The 16,232-nt window shown below is 41.3% G+C and overlaps 2 protein-coding genes across 6 annotated transcripts; one reads left to right on the plus strand and one right to left on the minus strand.

Moving 5' to 3' along the window:
- Positions 1 to 2,580: 2,580 nt before the first annotated feature.
- DHRS1 (dehydrogenase/reductase 1) lies at positions 2,581 to 7,826 on the minus strand. The gene has a single exon (XM_026705420.2). It carries the CDS (start codon positions 4,640 to 4,642, stop codon positions 3,647 to 3,649), a length of 996 nt encoding a protein of 331 aa, XP_026561205.1. The 5' UTR covers positions 4,643 to 7,826; the 3' UTR covers positions 2,581 to 3,646.
- Positions 7,826 to 15,551, plus strand: LOC113439540 (amine sulfotransferase-like). Of its 5 annotated transcripts, none has more exons than XM_026705418.2 (7): positions 7,826 to 8,064; positions 10,279 to 10,425; positions 11,338 to 11,546; positions 12,645 to 12,771; positions 13,641 to 13,735; positions 14,379 to 14,559; positions 15,215 to 15,551. In XM_026705418.2, the coding sequence occupies exons 2-7, from the start codon at positions 10,287 to 10,289 to the stop codon at positions 15,373 to 15,375; spliced, it is 912 nt and encodes a 303-aa protein (XP_026561203.1). In that variant the 5' UTR covers positions 7,826 to 8,064; positions 10,279 to 10,286; the 3' UTR covers positions 15,376 to 15,551. The 5 variants fall into 5 exon arrangements, with proteins under 5 accessions (XP_026561203.1, XP_087768683.1, XP_087768675.1 ...); XM_087912536.1 differs by lacking the exon at positions 7,826 to 8,064 and adding an exon at positions 8,555 to 9,325; XM_087912557.1 differs by lacking the exons at positions 7,826 to 8,064; positions 14,379 to 14,559 and adding an exon at positions 8,077 to 9,325 and having other exon boundaries at positions 15,215 to 15,338.
- Positions 15,552 to 16,232: the final 681 nt, after the last annotated feature.

The raw sequence follows: 16,232 nt of genomic DNA on the forward strand, positions 1-16,232 counted from the left end.
ATAGAAGAATTTTTTTTTTGATTGTATGGGTAATCTGTAATAGAGAAGTTAAGTCTCCTGAAACATTTCAATTCAAATGCAGTAAAACTGCCTCTAGTTAGTGATTGCTCCTTTCTTGTAAAACAAGTCTTGGAATCCTTGCATTGATGCATGTGTGTTGCCTCTCTCACACAACCATATATATCCTGAAGATTATACTGCATGGAACCTGACAAAATGGTCTGTAGCCTGTGAAAGCTAATCTACAATATTTATCTTGGTTGTCAAGTTATCACGGCATCCTTACTACTCATTAAACTTGCTGATGGTGTCAGAACTTTTGAGGAGTTACCTCTTTCTCCCTTGCTTTGTTTCAATGACCTGAGTTCTGATAGTTGTCAAGGAGAAAATAAAGTATATTTTATTTTTTTTATGCAGGAACAAAAATTATGTTGCAGTTGCAAATAAGAATTATACTGAAAGATACTCATGTTCCTGGACATAGCCTCAGGGCAAATTCTGGGACTGAAAAATTTCAACCTCTTTTCTTAATTTAAAATTAGCTGCAAGAGCACTTATATAGACTACAAGAGGGGAAATGATATCTTAAATTTACTGGAATTCCTTGACTTACATTATATTCTGTACTTGACTGTTAAAATATTAGATCATGCAACTTTTAGGTGGCCTTGCTTCAACATGAGGTTGGGTTTTGCTTAAAACCTGTCTGGTTTTAAGTAGTACGGTAGTAATTAACTAATCTACAAACCTATGGTTCTTGGGGAAACGAAGTTAGATGTCATAGGATGCATCTAGTAATTATCTCTATAGATGAAGGGATATGTCATCAGAATGGGAAATTCTAAGGCAGGGGTGTCAAACACAAGGCCTAGGGGCCCGATCCGGCTCATGGGATTAGATCTGGCCCACAGGGCCACCTTGGAAACAGCAAAGGACTAGCCCACAGTGCTGCTGCCAGCTAAAACAGAGCTCGCAAGGACTGTGGCTGGCCCTGGCTAAAACAGCTGTTTGCTAGAAGAGGGTTGAGGTGGCCGTTGCTGGTGAAAATGGAACTTGGGAGCCTGTTTTCACTGGAAGAGGGCTCGACCACAGGCACTCGACATGGGTGATGGTGAACTGGCCATGGCCCCCCCTGTCCACACACACTGCCCCCTCCCGAGGTCAAACAACTCTGATGTGGCCCTCAATAAAATCGAGTTTGACACGCCTGTTCTAAGGCAGACTTCTTCCTTACTATTGCTAAAACCTCGGAAGCCAATACATTGTGTGACTGGCAAGGTTAGAAAAAAAAGTTGGCATTTATTTATAATCCTTTATTTTTTTATAAATAACTCAAGTTTTACTATCAATAAAGCTGCCTTTTGCAATTAATTGGTGATTTTGTCAATGCTGATGGTGTTCAAGTGCTGCTCCAGATATTTGAGATTGCACACAAGACATGTAGTATTATCTTTGTTTTCTTTTGTCACAGATGTTCTATTTTTATTTGCATCTCTTTTGTATTTTGCAATTTTTCTCCAGTTCTCTTATATTCTGCTGTCCCTAGGTACTGCCACATCCGCTATTGAGACCTTGTCTTTCTGATTGACAATTATTAAGTCTGGGGGTTATGTGGCAGGTGCTTTTCTGTTTGAATATTCAAGTCCCACAGCACTTTAACTTCTTCATTTTCTATTACTTACTTTATTTTATGGTTTCTGTGGTATTCTTGCACATCTTTCAATGCATTGTTGTTGCTACTTTGTCATGCTGCTGTTTGTAATCAGTTGGTCCAATCTTCTTGCAGCAACTAACAGGGTAGTCCACTGTTTCTTCAGCTTCTTTGCAGAGGTGACATTTGTTTACTGTTGCTGTCTTCTTAATTCTTGCTTTCTTTGTTCTTAAGGCTTGGTCTTGTGCAATCAGAATTAGTTCTTCTGTCTCTTCAGTTTTCCTGCTCTTAGCCTTTGCCAGGTCTTATCTGCTTGGCGTGCAACTTTATTATTATGGTTTGTTGCACAATCTGTCACATTTTCAGATTAGTCAGTTTTATTGTAGCTATCGAGCCCTTCCCAAGGATCTAAGATAGGGAAGATGTTTAATAATATTAAATGTAACACAATATATAAACTATTCCAAGTAAAGCTGCCTTTTGCAATTGGGTGATTTTATCAATTATTTTAGAACCAAGCCTCCACAGTTGCTGTTCCACATATCATGGTCACATTGAATCCCCAAATAATTTTATTAATGTTTTCTAATTATGGTAAAGTTTCAAAAATAGAGCAGGAACAAAAATAAGTAGGGACAGGATAATTAGGAGAAGAGATATCATGGGTATCAAAGTAGTATGGATTGGGGAAAAATTGGGTTTCCTCCTGATTGTTTTCCCTAGCACAATTTTATAACGCCAATCCCCCCCCCGCTGCTCCTTGCATTTAGGAATATCACCATATTTCAAAAATCAACTTTCTCTTTTTTCTGGCCTTTTAACTATTCCATTGAATGAAAAGTGCTAAGCAATGAAGAAGTTTAACTATTGAAAAAATCTTTAAAACATTCCCTTTAATTCCAATGTAAATCAAGAAAATCAAATAGCTGTGGAGCTTTTAAAGTTTTATTGATTTGTGGTCACAGGGTTCTCAACAGAATACAAAACTTAGCAAGCGAGCAAGCATCAGCTTCCTTAGACCTTTTAGGAACAAACAATGGTTTATTTATGAAAAGAACAAGCTTGTCCTTCACTAGAAGAACTTGCTTCTTTGGGAATTATACAGACAATAAACTGAACAGTGAGGTGTTTCTTTTCCCCACCCACTGTACTCCTTATTCAGGACTTTGTTTTATGCCCCCTTATCTGTTTCAAAATGGTTTTTAATAAACTTTGTTCTGACATGGCTCTAATTACATTTGCTAATATTTGCTGATTTGAGTATACGATAAGGCTTAATATGGGCTGTCTCTATGGGCTTTTCTTTCATCAGGACTAACTCTGCTAATATTTGGCTTTGGAATGAACAGAATTCTGGAATCTTTTGAAGGCTGAAAAAGAGACATATAAAAGGATTTCCTCCCCCAAGCTTCACCTTGGGACTTGGCAGGAGAAGAACCCTTTTCTTTAAAAGTTTTGATTTTTGTTTTAAGTAAACTTCGTAATATCACATGTATTTCAAATTGACAATTGTTTTTATGGAAACAAAATATTGAAGACTGGGATACAAACAGGCTCTGGCAGAGTATTTAAATGTGCTCAACAAAGATAAAAACAAAACAAGCATTTCTCCTAGGTGGCTTGACATCTTTTAAGTACAGTATTCTTAGTTGTAAGTAGCTCCATCACTTTCAAGTATGTGAATGATTCTTTCATAAACCCCAAACCCTGTTTTAGATAGTACAGAAATATTAAGTAACTTAGCAGCTAATGCTGTCTCAAAAACACTGAAACAGATCTTAGAGAGTAAGAAATTGTCTCCTAAAGCTTTCCTTTCAGAGCAATTCTTCAAATGAACTTTTAGAACTTTCCTGCAAATAATTCGCTTTTCTTGATTTTTAAGAGATGAAATCTGAGAACTAATCAGAGAACGACCCGATCAAAACAATCATTATTATTTTTTCACAAAGATTGCCCTTGTTTCCAAACATGCTCCTAAGGCGTGCACCACACGGATCAGTCTTTTTTAAGTGGTTTAAAATCCGCCGGCTGAATGGGAGGGTAGATCGCAAACTTGCTGGAATAAAGAGTAAGGGCCCACTTAGGGATAGTGATAAAGGAGGGAATGAACCAGAAAAGGAAAGACAGTTTGGGCATCAATTCGGTAAAGATTTTCCGAACCGAAACATAATTATAGACGTCACGTCCATCCACGTCCTTAAACCGGTAGAGACGAGCAAGATCTGGGCTGAGGAGCACCTTGCCGCTGTGCCTCATGACTTGGGGATCCGAGGCCAAGGCCACCACGCATTTCCCGCTCACTTCGGGACTCTCCGCCATGTTGGCCAGCCGCTCCGGCAGGTCCTTGAATAGTTTCTTGACATCCTCCGCTTGCTGCACGACCAGTTCGGTGCGAACCAACCCGGGCCAAAGGGACACGCAGGCCACGCCGAAGGGACGCAGCTCGACGCCACAGTCAGCCGCCATGCGGTCGCAGGCAGCTTTCCCCACCCCGTACGGCACGTCGAACATGTACCGCAGCCCACCGGGCGAGGAAATGATGACAATGAGACCGCGTCCGGCGGGCACCATGAGCCGGGCAGCATGAACCGTGCAGAAATAGTTGCCTCTCAGGCCTGCGTTGTTGACCTGATCCCAGAGGGACGTCTCGCTTTCCCAGAACGGCACACCGATCTCTTTGGAGAGGGTGGTCACCGCGGAGAAAGCGCTGTTGACCAAAACATCCAGGCGGCCAGCTTGCTCCTTTCGGACGCGCTCGAACAGCGCCGCCACGTCTTCCTCTCGGGTAGAGTCGCACACCACCGGCACGCACTTGCTGCCCCTGCTTTGCACCTCCGCCGCCGCTTGCTCCAGAGTTTCCCGGTTCCTGCCCGTGATATAAACTGTGGCGCCCGCCTCCGACAGCTGCAGCGCGACGCCTTTCCCGATGCCCCTCGAAGCGCCAGTCACCACGCAGACGTGCCCTATCAGGGGCCTGGTTCCTGAGGCCATGGCAGCAGCAGCAGCAGCGGCGGCGGAACAGAAAAGTTGCAGTTTGCTAAGCGGCTGATGAAAACAGGAGAGCCGCGGTGACAGCAGGGCGCTTTGCTCAACTCCGTGCCATCCGCCGCAAGTCGAAAAGGCGGGGCCTGCTGCTGGTTACATACAGGCCAAGCGCCAGAACCGGTTGGAAGCGTCCTGCCGGTTTGACGCAAGAGCTTGTAGTAGAGGAGGGGATTAAAGCAAACTGCTCTTACAAATAGTGTAGCGCAAGCTTCGGAAGAATCTTTCTCGCTAGCTCTTTTTCTTTCTTTCTTTCTTTCTTTCTTTCTTTCTTTCTTTCTTTCTTTCTTTCTTTCTGTCTTTTTCTCTTCCCTCCATCTCTCTTTCTCTCTCTCTCTCAGACATTTTACAGAATACAGAAACTGAATTAAAATGTCACTGAATAATAGTTCTATCCCTACCTTTTTATATTTTCATACTATTAGATCAAGCTCTCTCTACTTTGCTCTAGCACTATGGGTTTTTTTTTAAATTTATGCATGCATCATCATGTCCATAATAATAGCCTGCCAGAGTGTCTAGCATATATTGCTGTGAAAGCATTTCATCATGGACACTCCCTTCTGTGTCTTACTAATTTAGCAGAGCAATGGGCAACCTACAACTAAAGCAGTAGTCGGCAATAGTCAGATTTTACTTTGAAATGTTTAGCAAAGAAAGCAGGATTCTAATTACAGGTAGTCCTCGCTTAACAACCATTTGTTCAGCGAAAGTTCAGTTATCGCGATGCTAAACAGATGGTGTAATGCCTAGTGCTTAAAGTTACAGCCATTGCAGTTCCCCTATGGACCCAAGATCATTCGCATTTACAATCACAAAATGCATTTCAATTCTTTTCCATCCATCTTATCATCCCATCTCTGCCCTTTTGTCACCTCTGCCACCTCCAGTTGATCTTCACTGGCTTCTTCCTCCTGCTGCTGACTCACCTGGCCCTTCACAAGTACAGCTGGGTTAGGGAAGGTTGCTGTCATGGCTTCTCTTGGGCTTTGAACTCGCTTCCTGTGCCTGTGAAAGAAATGTATTCTGATTGGTTGTCACCCATGGGGCCATGCAGGGGTAACTTTGTAGGTTGTCTTGAGTCCCAGGCTTGGTTGAACCTTGCTGGGTGATGTAATTTTCCCAGGGCCCATGTGGTGAGATGGGTAGAGGGCTAATCCTATTATGTCCCAAGGGTGACGGTCTTTTGTGTTGTAAATAAGCTGGCTCAGCCTTTTCTCTTGTAGATAGAATGGCCCAGTCTTTCTGGGGCTATTAATAAAAGCGGAGGCTGCTTTCCAAGAGCATGTATCTGCTTTTCTCATCCAGGGAGGTATGATATTCTGCCTTTTTAATATTTCCTAGAATATTTTATTCTTCTAGGAGAAGGGTGGGTGCTAACTTTCTAGAGCAGTGAGAGCTAATTAAACAGAATTAATCAGTGGGACTGACCCACAGAAGTTGTGGGTGCTCCATCACTGGAAGTTTTTAAGAAGACATTAGACCAGTGGTGGGATTCAATTTTTTTTACTACCAGTTCCGTGGGCATGGCTTGGTGGGCGTGCCGTGCCTGGGTGGGCGTGGCAGGAGAAGGATACTGTAAAATCTCCATTCTCACCTCACTCCAGGAGGAATGTTACTGCAAAATCCCATTTCCTCCCCCTCACACACACTAACCTGCTTTCCAGCTCTGTTCTCCTGTCCAGGACAACAAAAGAAGACCTAGCCAATCAGCTGGAACTTGGGAGGCAGATAATAGAAAGGGGGCGGGGCCAGTCAGAGGTGGTATTTGCCAGCTCTCTGAAATACTCAAAATGTCCTCTATGGTTCTCCAGATCTGGTCAGAACCTGCTGAATACCACCTCTGAATTGGACGATCCCTTGTCTGAAATGGTATAGGTCAGTGATGGCTAACCTTTTCCACACTGTGTGCCAGCACCCATGATGCAGTGTGCACACAACCCCCCCAGTGCATGCGTGTGTGACCCCGTGTCCACACCAGATGCCTATGTGCATGCGCATGCAACCCCCCATGCACCCCGTCCCCATGCATGCACCCACGTCTCCTGCACATGCATCTCCCCCTGTGCATGCACAACAGATATCCAACAATCGGCTGGCAGTGTGTGCATGCACTCTTCTGGGGGACCTCTCATGTGCCGCCAGAAGTGCGTGTCACTTCCGGCACATGTGCCATAGGTTCACCATCATGGGTATAGGTGCTCCTGCTTTTTGCAGTGGGTTGGACTAGAAGACCTCCAAGGTCCCTTCCAACTATATTATTCTGTTATTTCTGATAGAATAATGTGGTGGTAATATTCTACACCAGAAAAATCTTCAGAAGATTTGTGACTCCAATTACCATAGGAATATAAAAGCAGGGTGCTTTGAGCTAATCACTATCTAGAGAGTGTTAATTCAGAGATTGTGAAATATAAAACATATCCTGTTAATGTTCTATTGGCATTTACATAACAATTAAAACTGGTTTCTTTACTCACTCTGTTCGCCATTTCACAATCTGTCTAGTGAGAATTACAGGATATGTCCTGTGTTGTCCACTGTTCTTCATCACTAAAATTACAACGTGGTTTATAACAGGGGTCCCCTTCCCCCAGTCAAAGCATGCTAGCAGCTGGGCCACACAAACCAACAAAGCCCCATCTGCAGGATGCAGGCACACAATAAAACACATCCTTTCCAGTCCACGGAAAATCCTTTCCCCCAAAAGTTGGCAGCCGCTAGTATAAAACATCCACACAAAATCAATCTGAAGAAATCATTTTTATCAAAACCCCAACAACAGGTTTTGTTGCATTCTGTTAGCAGAGACCTTGAGTTGCCCCACATGTTGATGTGGAATCATTATTAAACACTTCGGCTGCTGTATTATTTTCAAACACACACAGAAGTTTGAAGTGCTGGATTTCACAGCGGCCTGTAAATGACTAGCCTAGCACTCAGCATGTGTGCAGAATCACTTTAAATAGACCGATATATGAATTTTGATATGTCTGGATGTGCCCTGGGCATGCCTATCACAAACAGATTTGCATTTATCCATAAGGCGGCCCACAGTGCATAAGCAGTTCCTGGTTATGCTGGGAAAGGGTGGAGTAAAAAAAAATTAAGGGGGGTGGGGTGGGGGAATGAAAGAAGCAAAAAAAAAAAAAATCCAGCTGTTGTTTGTGTGGAGAGCTGAATGGAGAAACTGCCAAAACACATGTAGCAAATAGCCGTAGTAAAAACTGGGTCATAAAAGAAGTCAGACAAGCAGTAAAAAATTTTCTAAAGGGGTGTGTATGTGTTCAGCTCTCCCACCTCCCTTCCATTTAAATCCCTAGAAGATTTTTTTTTTCTTCTACTCTTCAGCCTGCCAGTCACTCATCAAGGTAAGTCACTTATAGATTTTGTCCCCCTCTTTCTAGGTGCCCGTGGTAAATTTAGCAAATTAAGTTAAACAAGGAGACGGAGATTGGAGAGCAGAGGCAGAGTTTAGCTTAATTCTACCAAAGCGCCACTGGGGGGAAGAGAAAGATCAACAAGTTTGTCCCAGCCTTTTTTTTTATTGCTTTCTTCACTGATAAAAAGTGCTTTGTGCAGGAGGGTGAGGTTAAAACAAGGGAAAAGTTTTGGAAAGCTTGTCTGGCAGCTGCCACCTTTGCATGCAGGCAGTTCAGTTCTCCGTAACATAGGAAGAGCTAGGGGAGGCCTGCAGTCTCCTTACTGCCAGCTAACCCACAAGCAAAAGTTCAAAACATCAGGGCTTCTCTATGTAGAACAGAGGTCTTCAAACTTGACAGCTTTAAGACTTGTGGACTTCAACTCCCAGAATTCCTCATCCAGTCATGTTAGCTCAGGAATTCTGGGAGTTGAAGTCCACAAGTTTTAAACTTGCCAAGTTTGAGGACCCTAGATGTAGAAGTATGTAGGCTTGTTTGGGATCAGGATCAGAAGGGAATGCTTAGGCCCTAATTCAGCTAAGCACTTCCTTCCTGCTGGGCTGTTTTTGGCTTTGTAAAGCTTGTTGCTGCTTATTCTGTTTGGACCCTGCTGGTGATGGGCCTCTAGCTCCCAGGATTTCCTGGGGGCATTTTGTGCTCAACTTAACCCTCATGTTCATTTAATGACCATATCTGAGAAAGGCAGATGCAGTAGAGTTAAATCACACGGTGACCCAATTTATAACCACAACTACTTATGACCATAATTCCAAGATCAATTGTGGTTGCATATTGAGGACTACCTGCATACACTCTTATTATTGGCCATTTGTGCCATATACCTTTACAACTTTCTTATACTGATCTGTGGGTTAGTGTGAGCAGGAAGTGTGTACGTATACAATTTCTCAAATGGATTATCACTGGTCTTACAGAGCAAGGAGAAAGGTTTTTTGCTTTGTTTTTTTACTTACTATTTGTTTTATAGCGTCCTCACGTTTTGCATTATGGTGTGGATGCTGGCTTGACAGCCACGGATGTGTTGAAAGGCTGTCAAAATGCCTTTCTTCTGAGGATTCGAATTTTCCCCCTGGGAGAACTCAGGCGCAAGGATACGGACAACTGCTTGAAAGCTGGATCTTTTTTATTTTTCAGGAAGGCGTCGTTTTGAGGGAGGGAGTTGGAACAGTTTATGTCTGGGATGTGAGAGGTCTGTAAATATTTTCATAGCCCTCTTTTTGACCTGTGCAGTATACAGGTCCTTGATTGAAGGCAGGTTGGTGGTAATGGTTTTTTCTGCAGTCCTAATAATCCTCTGAAGTCTGTATCTGTCCTGTTGGGTTGCAGAACCAAACCAGACAGTTATATAGAGGTGCAGATGATAGACTCATCTATCAAATTTTATCAATTTTATCAAATTTGTAGAGGTTTTCAAGTGAGCCATGAATTTGCTTCAGTTGGAGCTACTCCATGTTAATTACTTTATTTGTGCCTTTGCTGCAATTAGCCATTTAGCACTGGCTTTGCTATCTATTAGCAAAGAGCTAAGGAGACTGACCACAAATGCTTCTTATGTAAGAAATGTCACTGATGTGGTTGAAGAATTTTTAAGTGGGCCTCTTATTAAAACAAGGAAAGGTGGCATTTAGCTTAAGCTGCTGTCAAGAATGTCCAGGCAAAATCCAGAGGTAGAAAGTTAATCATTAGCATGTCAGCTAATTAAATGCTTATTTTGAGATGGATATAGCAGCTTATGTTAAATATTGAAGTCACTCAACCCAATTTTTAAATGCAATGGTAAAATTTGACAACACAGAATAATACTGCTCAATTTTTAAATTATTCATATAGAGTGCCCATTTATACATAGAATGGAAACGTATATGATTAATCTAAAACTGTAATCCAGGTATGAACAATAAGGTTTGCATCTCATATTTGGTAAGTCCATAATTCTTCATAGACTGCTTGTGGAAACGTAAAGACCCCAGGCTTATTCCTCTCTTGACTCTGCCCCGAGGCTCTTCCTACAGAAACTGATGTAATAATATATTTTGTTTTTCTTTATGTTTCCAGGAAGCATGATTTTTTAAAAAAGAGTTAATACATTGTTGACCATAAATGTGGGAACAATTGTCAATTACTCTATTATTATATCAACAGGTCAAATAATGGAACCAGTAAATAAATTCCTGTATAAACACAAAGGATGCTATTTTGTAGAAGGGGTGTCACCTGAAAGTATAGATTCACTGGAAAGTTTTGAAATCCAAGATGATGATATATTTATAATCACATATCCCAAATCTGGTAAGTTTAAAGATAGCTTCCGAGAAAGAGTTAATCTTATATCCGGTTATAATATTTTGGTCGCTGCAACTTTGCTATGCTGTAACCAAATTTTAACATTTGGCATTTTTTTAGAAGTTGTAGGAAATGTAGAAAATAAAGCTGCTAAATCTTCATTTTGACCAATTTTAATTTATTTTACTTTGCAGAGCTAACTTTCTCTCATACATCTATGAAATATTCTAGAACAGTGGTCACCAACCAGTGAGAAAATTTAGGTGGTCCACAGAGAAATGTCCCCCCAAAGCAATTAATCCAGGCTCCACTGGAACATAAGGCTGCATTACCCACGTGGCCTGCCCATCCCGCTAGACCCCACCCTTCAGCTGACCACAGACCTTACCTTGAGTAGAGCCATGTGAGGTAAAAATGGAAGGTAAGACCAACGGCTGGGAGGGAAATGCACCCTGGGGGAGCTTGCTGATGTTGGGAAAGTCCGTCCCATATTCCAGAGCTACAGTAGTCACAGGACTGGCCCTTTGGTCATCCTGGAGCAGCTCCTCCTATCCATGGCAGGCTGGTGCACCCGGGTGGAGGAGCAGCTGCTCTGGGATGAACAAAGGGCCAGTCCTGTGACTACTGCAGCTCTGGAATATGGGACTGACTTTCCCACCAACGTCAGCAAGCCACCATCAGTCAAAATTCATATTAGTGGTCCGCAGGATTTAAAATTATGAGTTTGGTGGTTTCCAATATCCAAAAGGTTGGTGACCCTTGTTCTAGAAGAAGCTAGAATATCGAAAAACATTCACTATTTTTATGTATCTCTGAAATGTTTACTATCTTTCTGATAAGAACGTATGTTTTGCATAATTTCAGCATTGTCCAAATAACAATGACTCTGCATGAATTAATTTAGCTGTTTATTTGCAGGTACAATATGGACTCAAAATATTGTGAGCTTGATTCTTCATGAAGGTCATCGAGATGGAACTGAAAATACTACTCTGATTGATAGAGCTCCATGGCTGGAGTGTAATATTTTCCACATAGATTTTTCCACTCGCCCATCACCTCGTCTCTTTACTTCCCATCTGCCCTATTATTTAGTACCCAAAGGATTACAAAATAAAAGAGGAAAGGTATGACCTAAGTATTCTGGGATGGACTGTGGAGCTGTCTGTCTTCTTTTATATCTAAATCTGAATGTTTTATTGACAAATAGGCAAGGGCAAAGACACAGATAAGTACATTGTTCCATTCTGTTTGGTGTGTGCTGACAAGATTTGAAGCACAAGAGATAAGACCTCAGACAAAACAGGGATCCCAGAATGCCCTGCCTGCCAGAAATAGGCTAAGAAACAAATTAAAGTTCTATATATAGAGATCTTTAACCTTACCTTTTCCAGGTGGATTGTAACTTTTATGCTGCATGGCTAGGTATAATCTTAACAAATCTGGAAGGCTACCTTTTGTTTAGGAATGTTACCTTTTGTTTTCAAATCTGAACATTCCACCCTCTGTCACTCATACCCTTATCATCTCCCAAATCGACTACCATAACATCTTTACATGGGGATGCCCTTAAAGGCATTCAGAAGCTTTAACTGGTACAAAATGCAACAGCATGGGCAGTTGTGTGTGATCCAAGAATAGCACATACTGCGCTTGCTTTATGAATGGTTACCATTTGGCTACCAGCTTGTGAGGCAGGTGTTTGGGTTGGGTGGCCTGGCTGCGGGGGTCCTGGCTACCAAGGCGAGGCAGGTGTTGGGATGTGGGTGGCATGGCCTGAGGTAAACCAGTGCAGGGTGCATGGGTCAGCTCCACTCCTGCCTCATGGCAGTGGCATTGCTATGCCATGTGGCCTCCTGCCTCGCTGTGAGAAAGCAGAAAAAATGGGCCTCCCATACATGGGGGGAAAAATAAGACACCTCCCCCCCAAAAAAAACAAAACAAAAAAAGCCCTAATGCTTATTTTGGGCCCCAAAAGAAAATAAGACCTGGTCTTATTTTGGGAAAACATGGGTAGATAGAGATTTCATTCATGGATAGTTAACATATTGTGAAATAAAGTAGAAATGGAGTTCTGGCCTCCAGAGGCCCCCCTAAGGTCTACCAAGCTTCAAGGAAGACTTTCATCCACCCTACTTTGTTCCTGCTGTCTGAAGCAGAATTCACTCCACTTGGAGTCTCTGATGACCACTTTTTGACTAGATATGATCATTTTTCTCCTACAGATTATTTATGTGTTTAGAAATCCAAAGGATGTCTTAGTTTCTACCTATCATTTTACCAAAGTTACACCTGTAAGGGAAACACCAAAAGATTTTGATACATTCTTGGAGTGGTTTTTGTCTGGCAAAGGTAAGAAGAACTTGATCATGACATGTTTTCCCAGTTTTTGTCTTAGATAAGAGATTATGAATACATTTCAATCCACTTCCTACAAAGAGCAAACAACTCGCCCTGTCCCCTAACATAAGAACAATGAGTCTTGATATTCATGCAATAATTTGTGTAAACTCTATGAAAATAGCTTATAATGGGATGATTGAGTAGGAATGAATGAATAGAAATGAATGAAGGACTCCTGGGACAATTCATGATGCAAAAGCGGATGGGAGAGGCAAGAGAAGACAGCTATTAAGGGAGAGTGAGAAGAAATACTATGATCTATTTAATAAGGAGGAGAAAAACAGAGAGAGGTAAGTTGTTGGTTTAAAATCAGGGAGTGATTGTATTGGGAATGGAGGAACAGAATCAAAAATTAACAAAAGTTAATATGTTCATTTGAAAAGTAGAGAGTTTCATTTCTCCCCTATCAGTGCCTGGTAGCAGAAAGGAGCTAACTGAAGTAAGTCTGATATTTGCAAATATATACAAAATTATCTCAGATTGCCCCAAAGATCCAAATAAGAAAAAGAAAGAAAACAATATAGCAGCATCTTGACAAAAAACTCCCCTTAGCAATTGGCAGTATGCAACCACATTAGTTATGCCTCCCATTCCTTCTCTCTCCTCTTCACATTCAGTGTTATTAGGGTGGCCCGTCAGTTGAGCTTTGATCTGTAGGCCCATCAGCGCATAAGGATAAATGGAAGAAATTCAAGCATTAAGAATGTATCCCTGAGAAGGACTGTTAGCTGGAACATTGCAGTGCCAAGCTAAACAATTGAACCAAGTGACTTTGAAATTGCACTCATATTTATGCCAAGTTCATTTCTCTCTATCAGTGCCTAATAATTTGTGGCTAGACCATGTAGAAGGCTGGTACACTCATAGGGGTGATTTCAATATTCTCTTCCTGTCTTATGAAGAAATGAAAAAGGTAAGATGTGTAAATGTGTAATGCAATATGAACAACCTTGAAACACAGGAGGCTTTAGAAAGGGAGGAATGTGTAGAATAATTTATTCAGGAAAGGAGCAGACAGGTAATTAGTCATCCACTCTTAGTTATCTCTGTGAACACCTGAAGGACTGGTGAAATTTCTGAAAAAAAAAAGTAAATGTCACCTCCTTTAAAGTAAGGCAAATCCAGGAAATTAGTCTGCTGTCACATTGACATCAGATTAATGAACATATGCACATGTCCAAGTATGCTAGAGTTGAAAGAGCTAGCATGTATCTATTGGAAACCAATGTTGCAAAAACAAAGTTGATCTCTTTGATAGAGTTACTGACTGGTAAAGGAATCCAATATGAGAATCTGCACCTATAATTCAGCAAAATATTAGCCATCGTGTCTCATAATAAGTCCTAAGGAAGCACTTCTGTATTTAATCCATTGATATTTCTTCCTATGTTTTCATTTAAAATAATGAACACAAATGACTTTATCAGGATATTTTTTTCTCAATAAGAAAGAATTAAAGACTGTGGGAGTGAGTAACAGTAGTGATGTGTAAGATATGTTTCCATCTTTTCTCCATTGTTATGGATGACCTAATATAAAGCTGCATCAAATTGCAGGATCTGAGAAGTTCTGTACTGAAAATATGCAACTTCCTAGGGAAAAAACTAACTGGAAAGGAGGTGGATGATGTGGTGGATAAAGCTACATTTGATAACATGAAAGTGGATTCTAGAGCAAACTACACATTCATGCCTCCTGACATTGTAGATTGCAGAAAAGGAGGCTTTCTTCGCAAAGGTAAATCAATAGTAATTCACACTCTGGTTTTTATATATCAGCCTTCATCTTAAACCAGAATTACTGCCTTCATTTGAAAGACACCTCCTTAAGTGATATAAATGTGTCCTAACAACCACTCTATCTGCTGCTGTCAATGATATTGTGCTAGTCTCATCACCAGCCTACAGCTGAGGCAGCCATAGATATACCAATATACCAATGTTAAACAGAGGTGGTATTCAGCAGGTTCTGACCAGTTCTGAAGAACCGGTAGCGGAAATTTTGAGTAGTTCAGAGAACCAGCAAATCCCACCTCTGACTGGCTCTGCCCCCACCTACAGAACCAGTAGTAAAAACATTTGAATCCCACCACTGATGTTTAAGTAGTATTTTTGTCACTATGGCAGATTTTTGGCATGGATATAATCTGACTGTCTGAATGATCAGTCTGTTGCCTGAATAGTCTAATGATCCTTTGGGAATGGGATTTTTCTAGCTCACACTGGTCTCTTTAGGGTGAGGGAGGTATAAACTCTTCACATTCTACCCTGGACACTGTCCTTCTCCACTCTTAGAACTGCCTCCTTTAAGGCTGTAGGTTTAAAGGATGACATAGCCTCTAGTTTAATTGAATACAAAAACTGCTGACATATTTTTAACCATTGTTTCCCAGGTACTATTGGGGACTGGAAGAACCTCATGACTGTTGCCCAGAATGAAAGGTTTGACCGTGTCTTTAAGGAGAGGATGGAAAAGCTTCCCTTCAAATTCTGCTGGGATATTCAGGAGGATCCTCAACCTATTTCCAGTTCAGTGGAGGAAAATAATGTGTGATCTACACTTCCAAATGGCTTGAATCAGAGATGACCTTCCAAGAACGGTCTTTGAATAACCTTGTAAAGTTTCATTCTCAACTTTAAGGAGATGATAGAACAAAGCAACCTCAAATTCTTTGCTATTAGTAAAATAGAAACTGCAGAGCACCATTAAAAGTACTTTTCTTTGAAATTCTTACTGTCGTCTGTATTTTTTTTATTCTAGAAATGAGGGAAAACAGACTAGAGTTCCAGTGTTTGATGTCCAGCTAGGTCCTACACATACTTACCATATATTACAATTTCCCAGTATGGGTTTTCTTATGCAGTTCAGGGCCTTTCTTCATTGCCTTGAGTCAGAAGTAGAACTGTAGGTATACAGTTATTTATACAGAAGTAGGTATAAATAAAGATTCTCTAGAGGCTTGTCTTGCCTTGACCATCTGAATCATAATACAATGAAGTGGTGAGGGATAGCTCTTGAACAAGCAAAATTTGAATTGAATAATCAGTCCATTTGTACGGGACAAACATCTTTGCAATATATGATTCGGCCAGTTGTTCCTACACCAATAGAGCACCTTAAGGTGTGGAAAATTCAGCCATATGGCAAGCTATGCCTTCAAGCAACATCTTGCAAAGACAGATCTTGTAATGCCAGAAGGAGAAGTGGTGCCAACAGGAGGGCAGGTGACAATACCTCTAAGCATAGGGATCACAGTTCCCTATGGCAATCATGGGTGAATTGCACTGTATTCCTTAAAGGAATACAAGTGTTAGGAGGGTGATAGATGCTAATTATCAAGGGGAAGTAAAGAGGCTTTTGCACAATATTAGTGTATGCAGGATGTAGTCCTTCCAGGAGGACACTGTAGA

Source organism: Pseudonaja textilis, chromosome 1, assembly GCF_049901715.1.
Source record: "Pseudonaja textilis isolate UNSWEBS1 chromosome 1, rPseTex1.2, whole genome shotgun sequence".
Lineage (NCBI taxonomy): Eukaryota > Metazoa > Chordata > Lepidosauria > Squamata > Elapidae > Pseudonaja > Pseudonaja textilis.

Coding starts and splice junctions, on each gene's coding strand:
- DHRS1 (XM_026705420.2), bottom strand. CDS start 4,642: ATGGCCTCAGGAACCAGGCCCCTGATAGGGCACGTCTGCGTGGTGACT.
- LOC113439540 (XM_087912536.1), top strand. CDS start 9,028: ATGGATTATCACTGGTCTTACAGAGCAAGGAGAAAGGTTTTTTGCTTT. Junction 13,736..14,378: donor CTTATGAAGAAATGAAAAAG/GTAAGATGTGTA, acceptor ATCAAATTGCAG/GATCTGAGAAGTTCTGTACT. Junction 14,560..15,214: donor AGGAGGCTTTCTTCGCAAAG/GTAAATCAATAG, acceptor ATTGTTTCCCAG/GTACTATTGGGGACTGGAAG.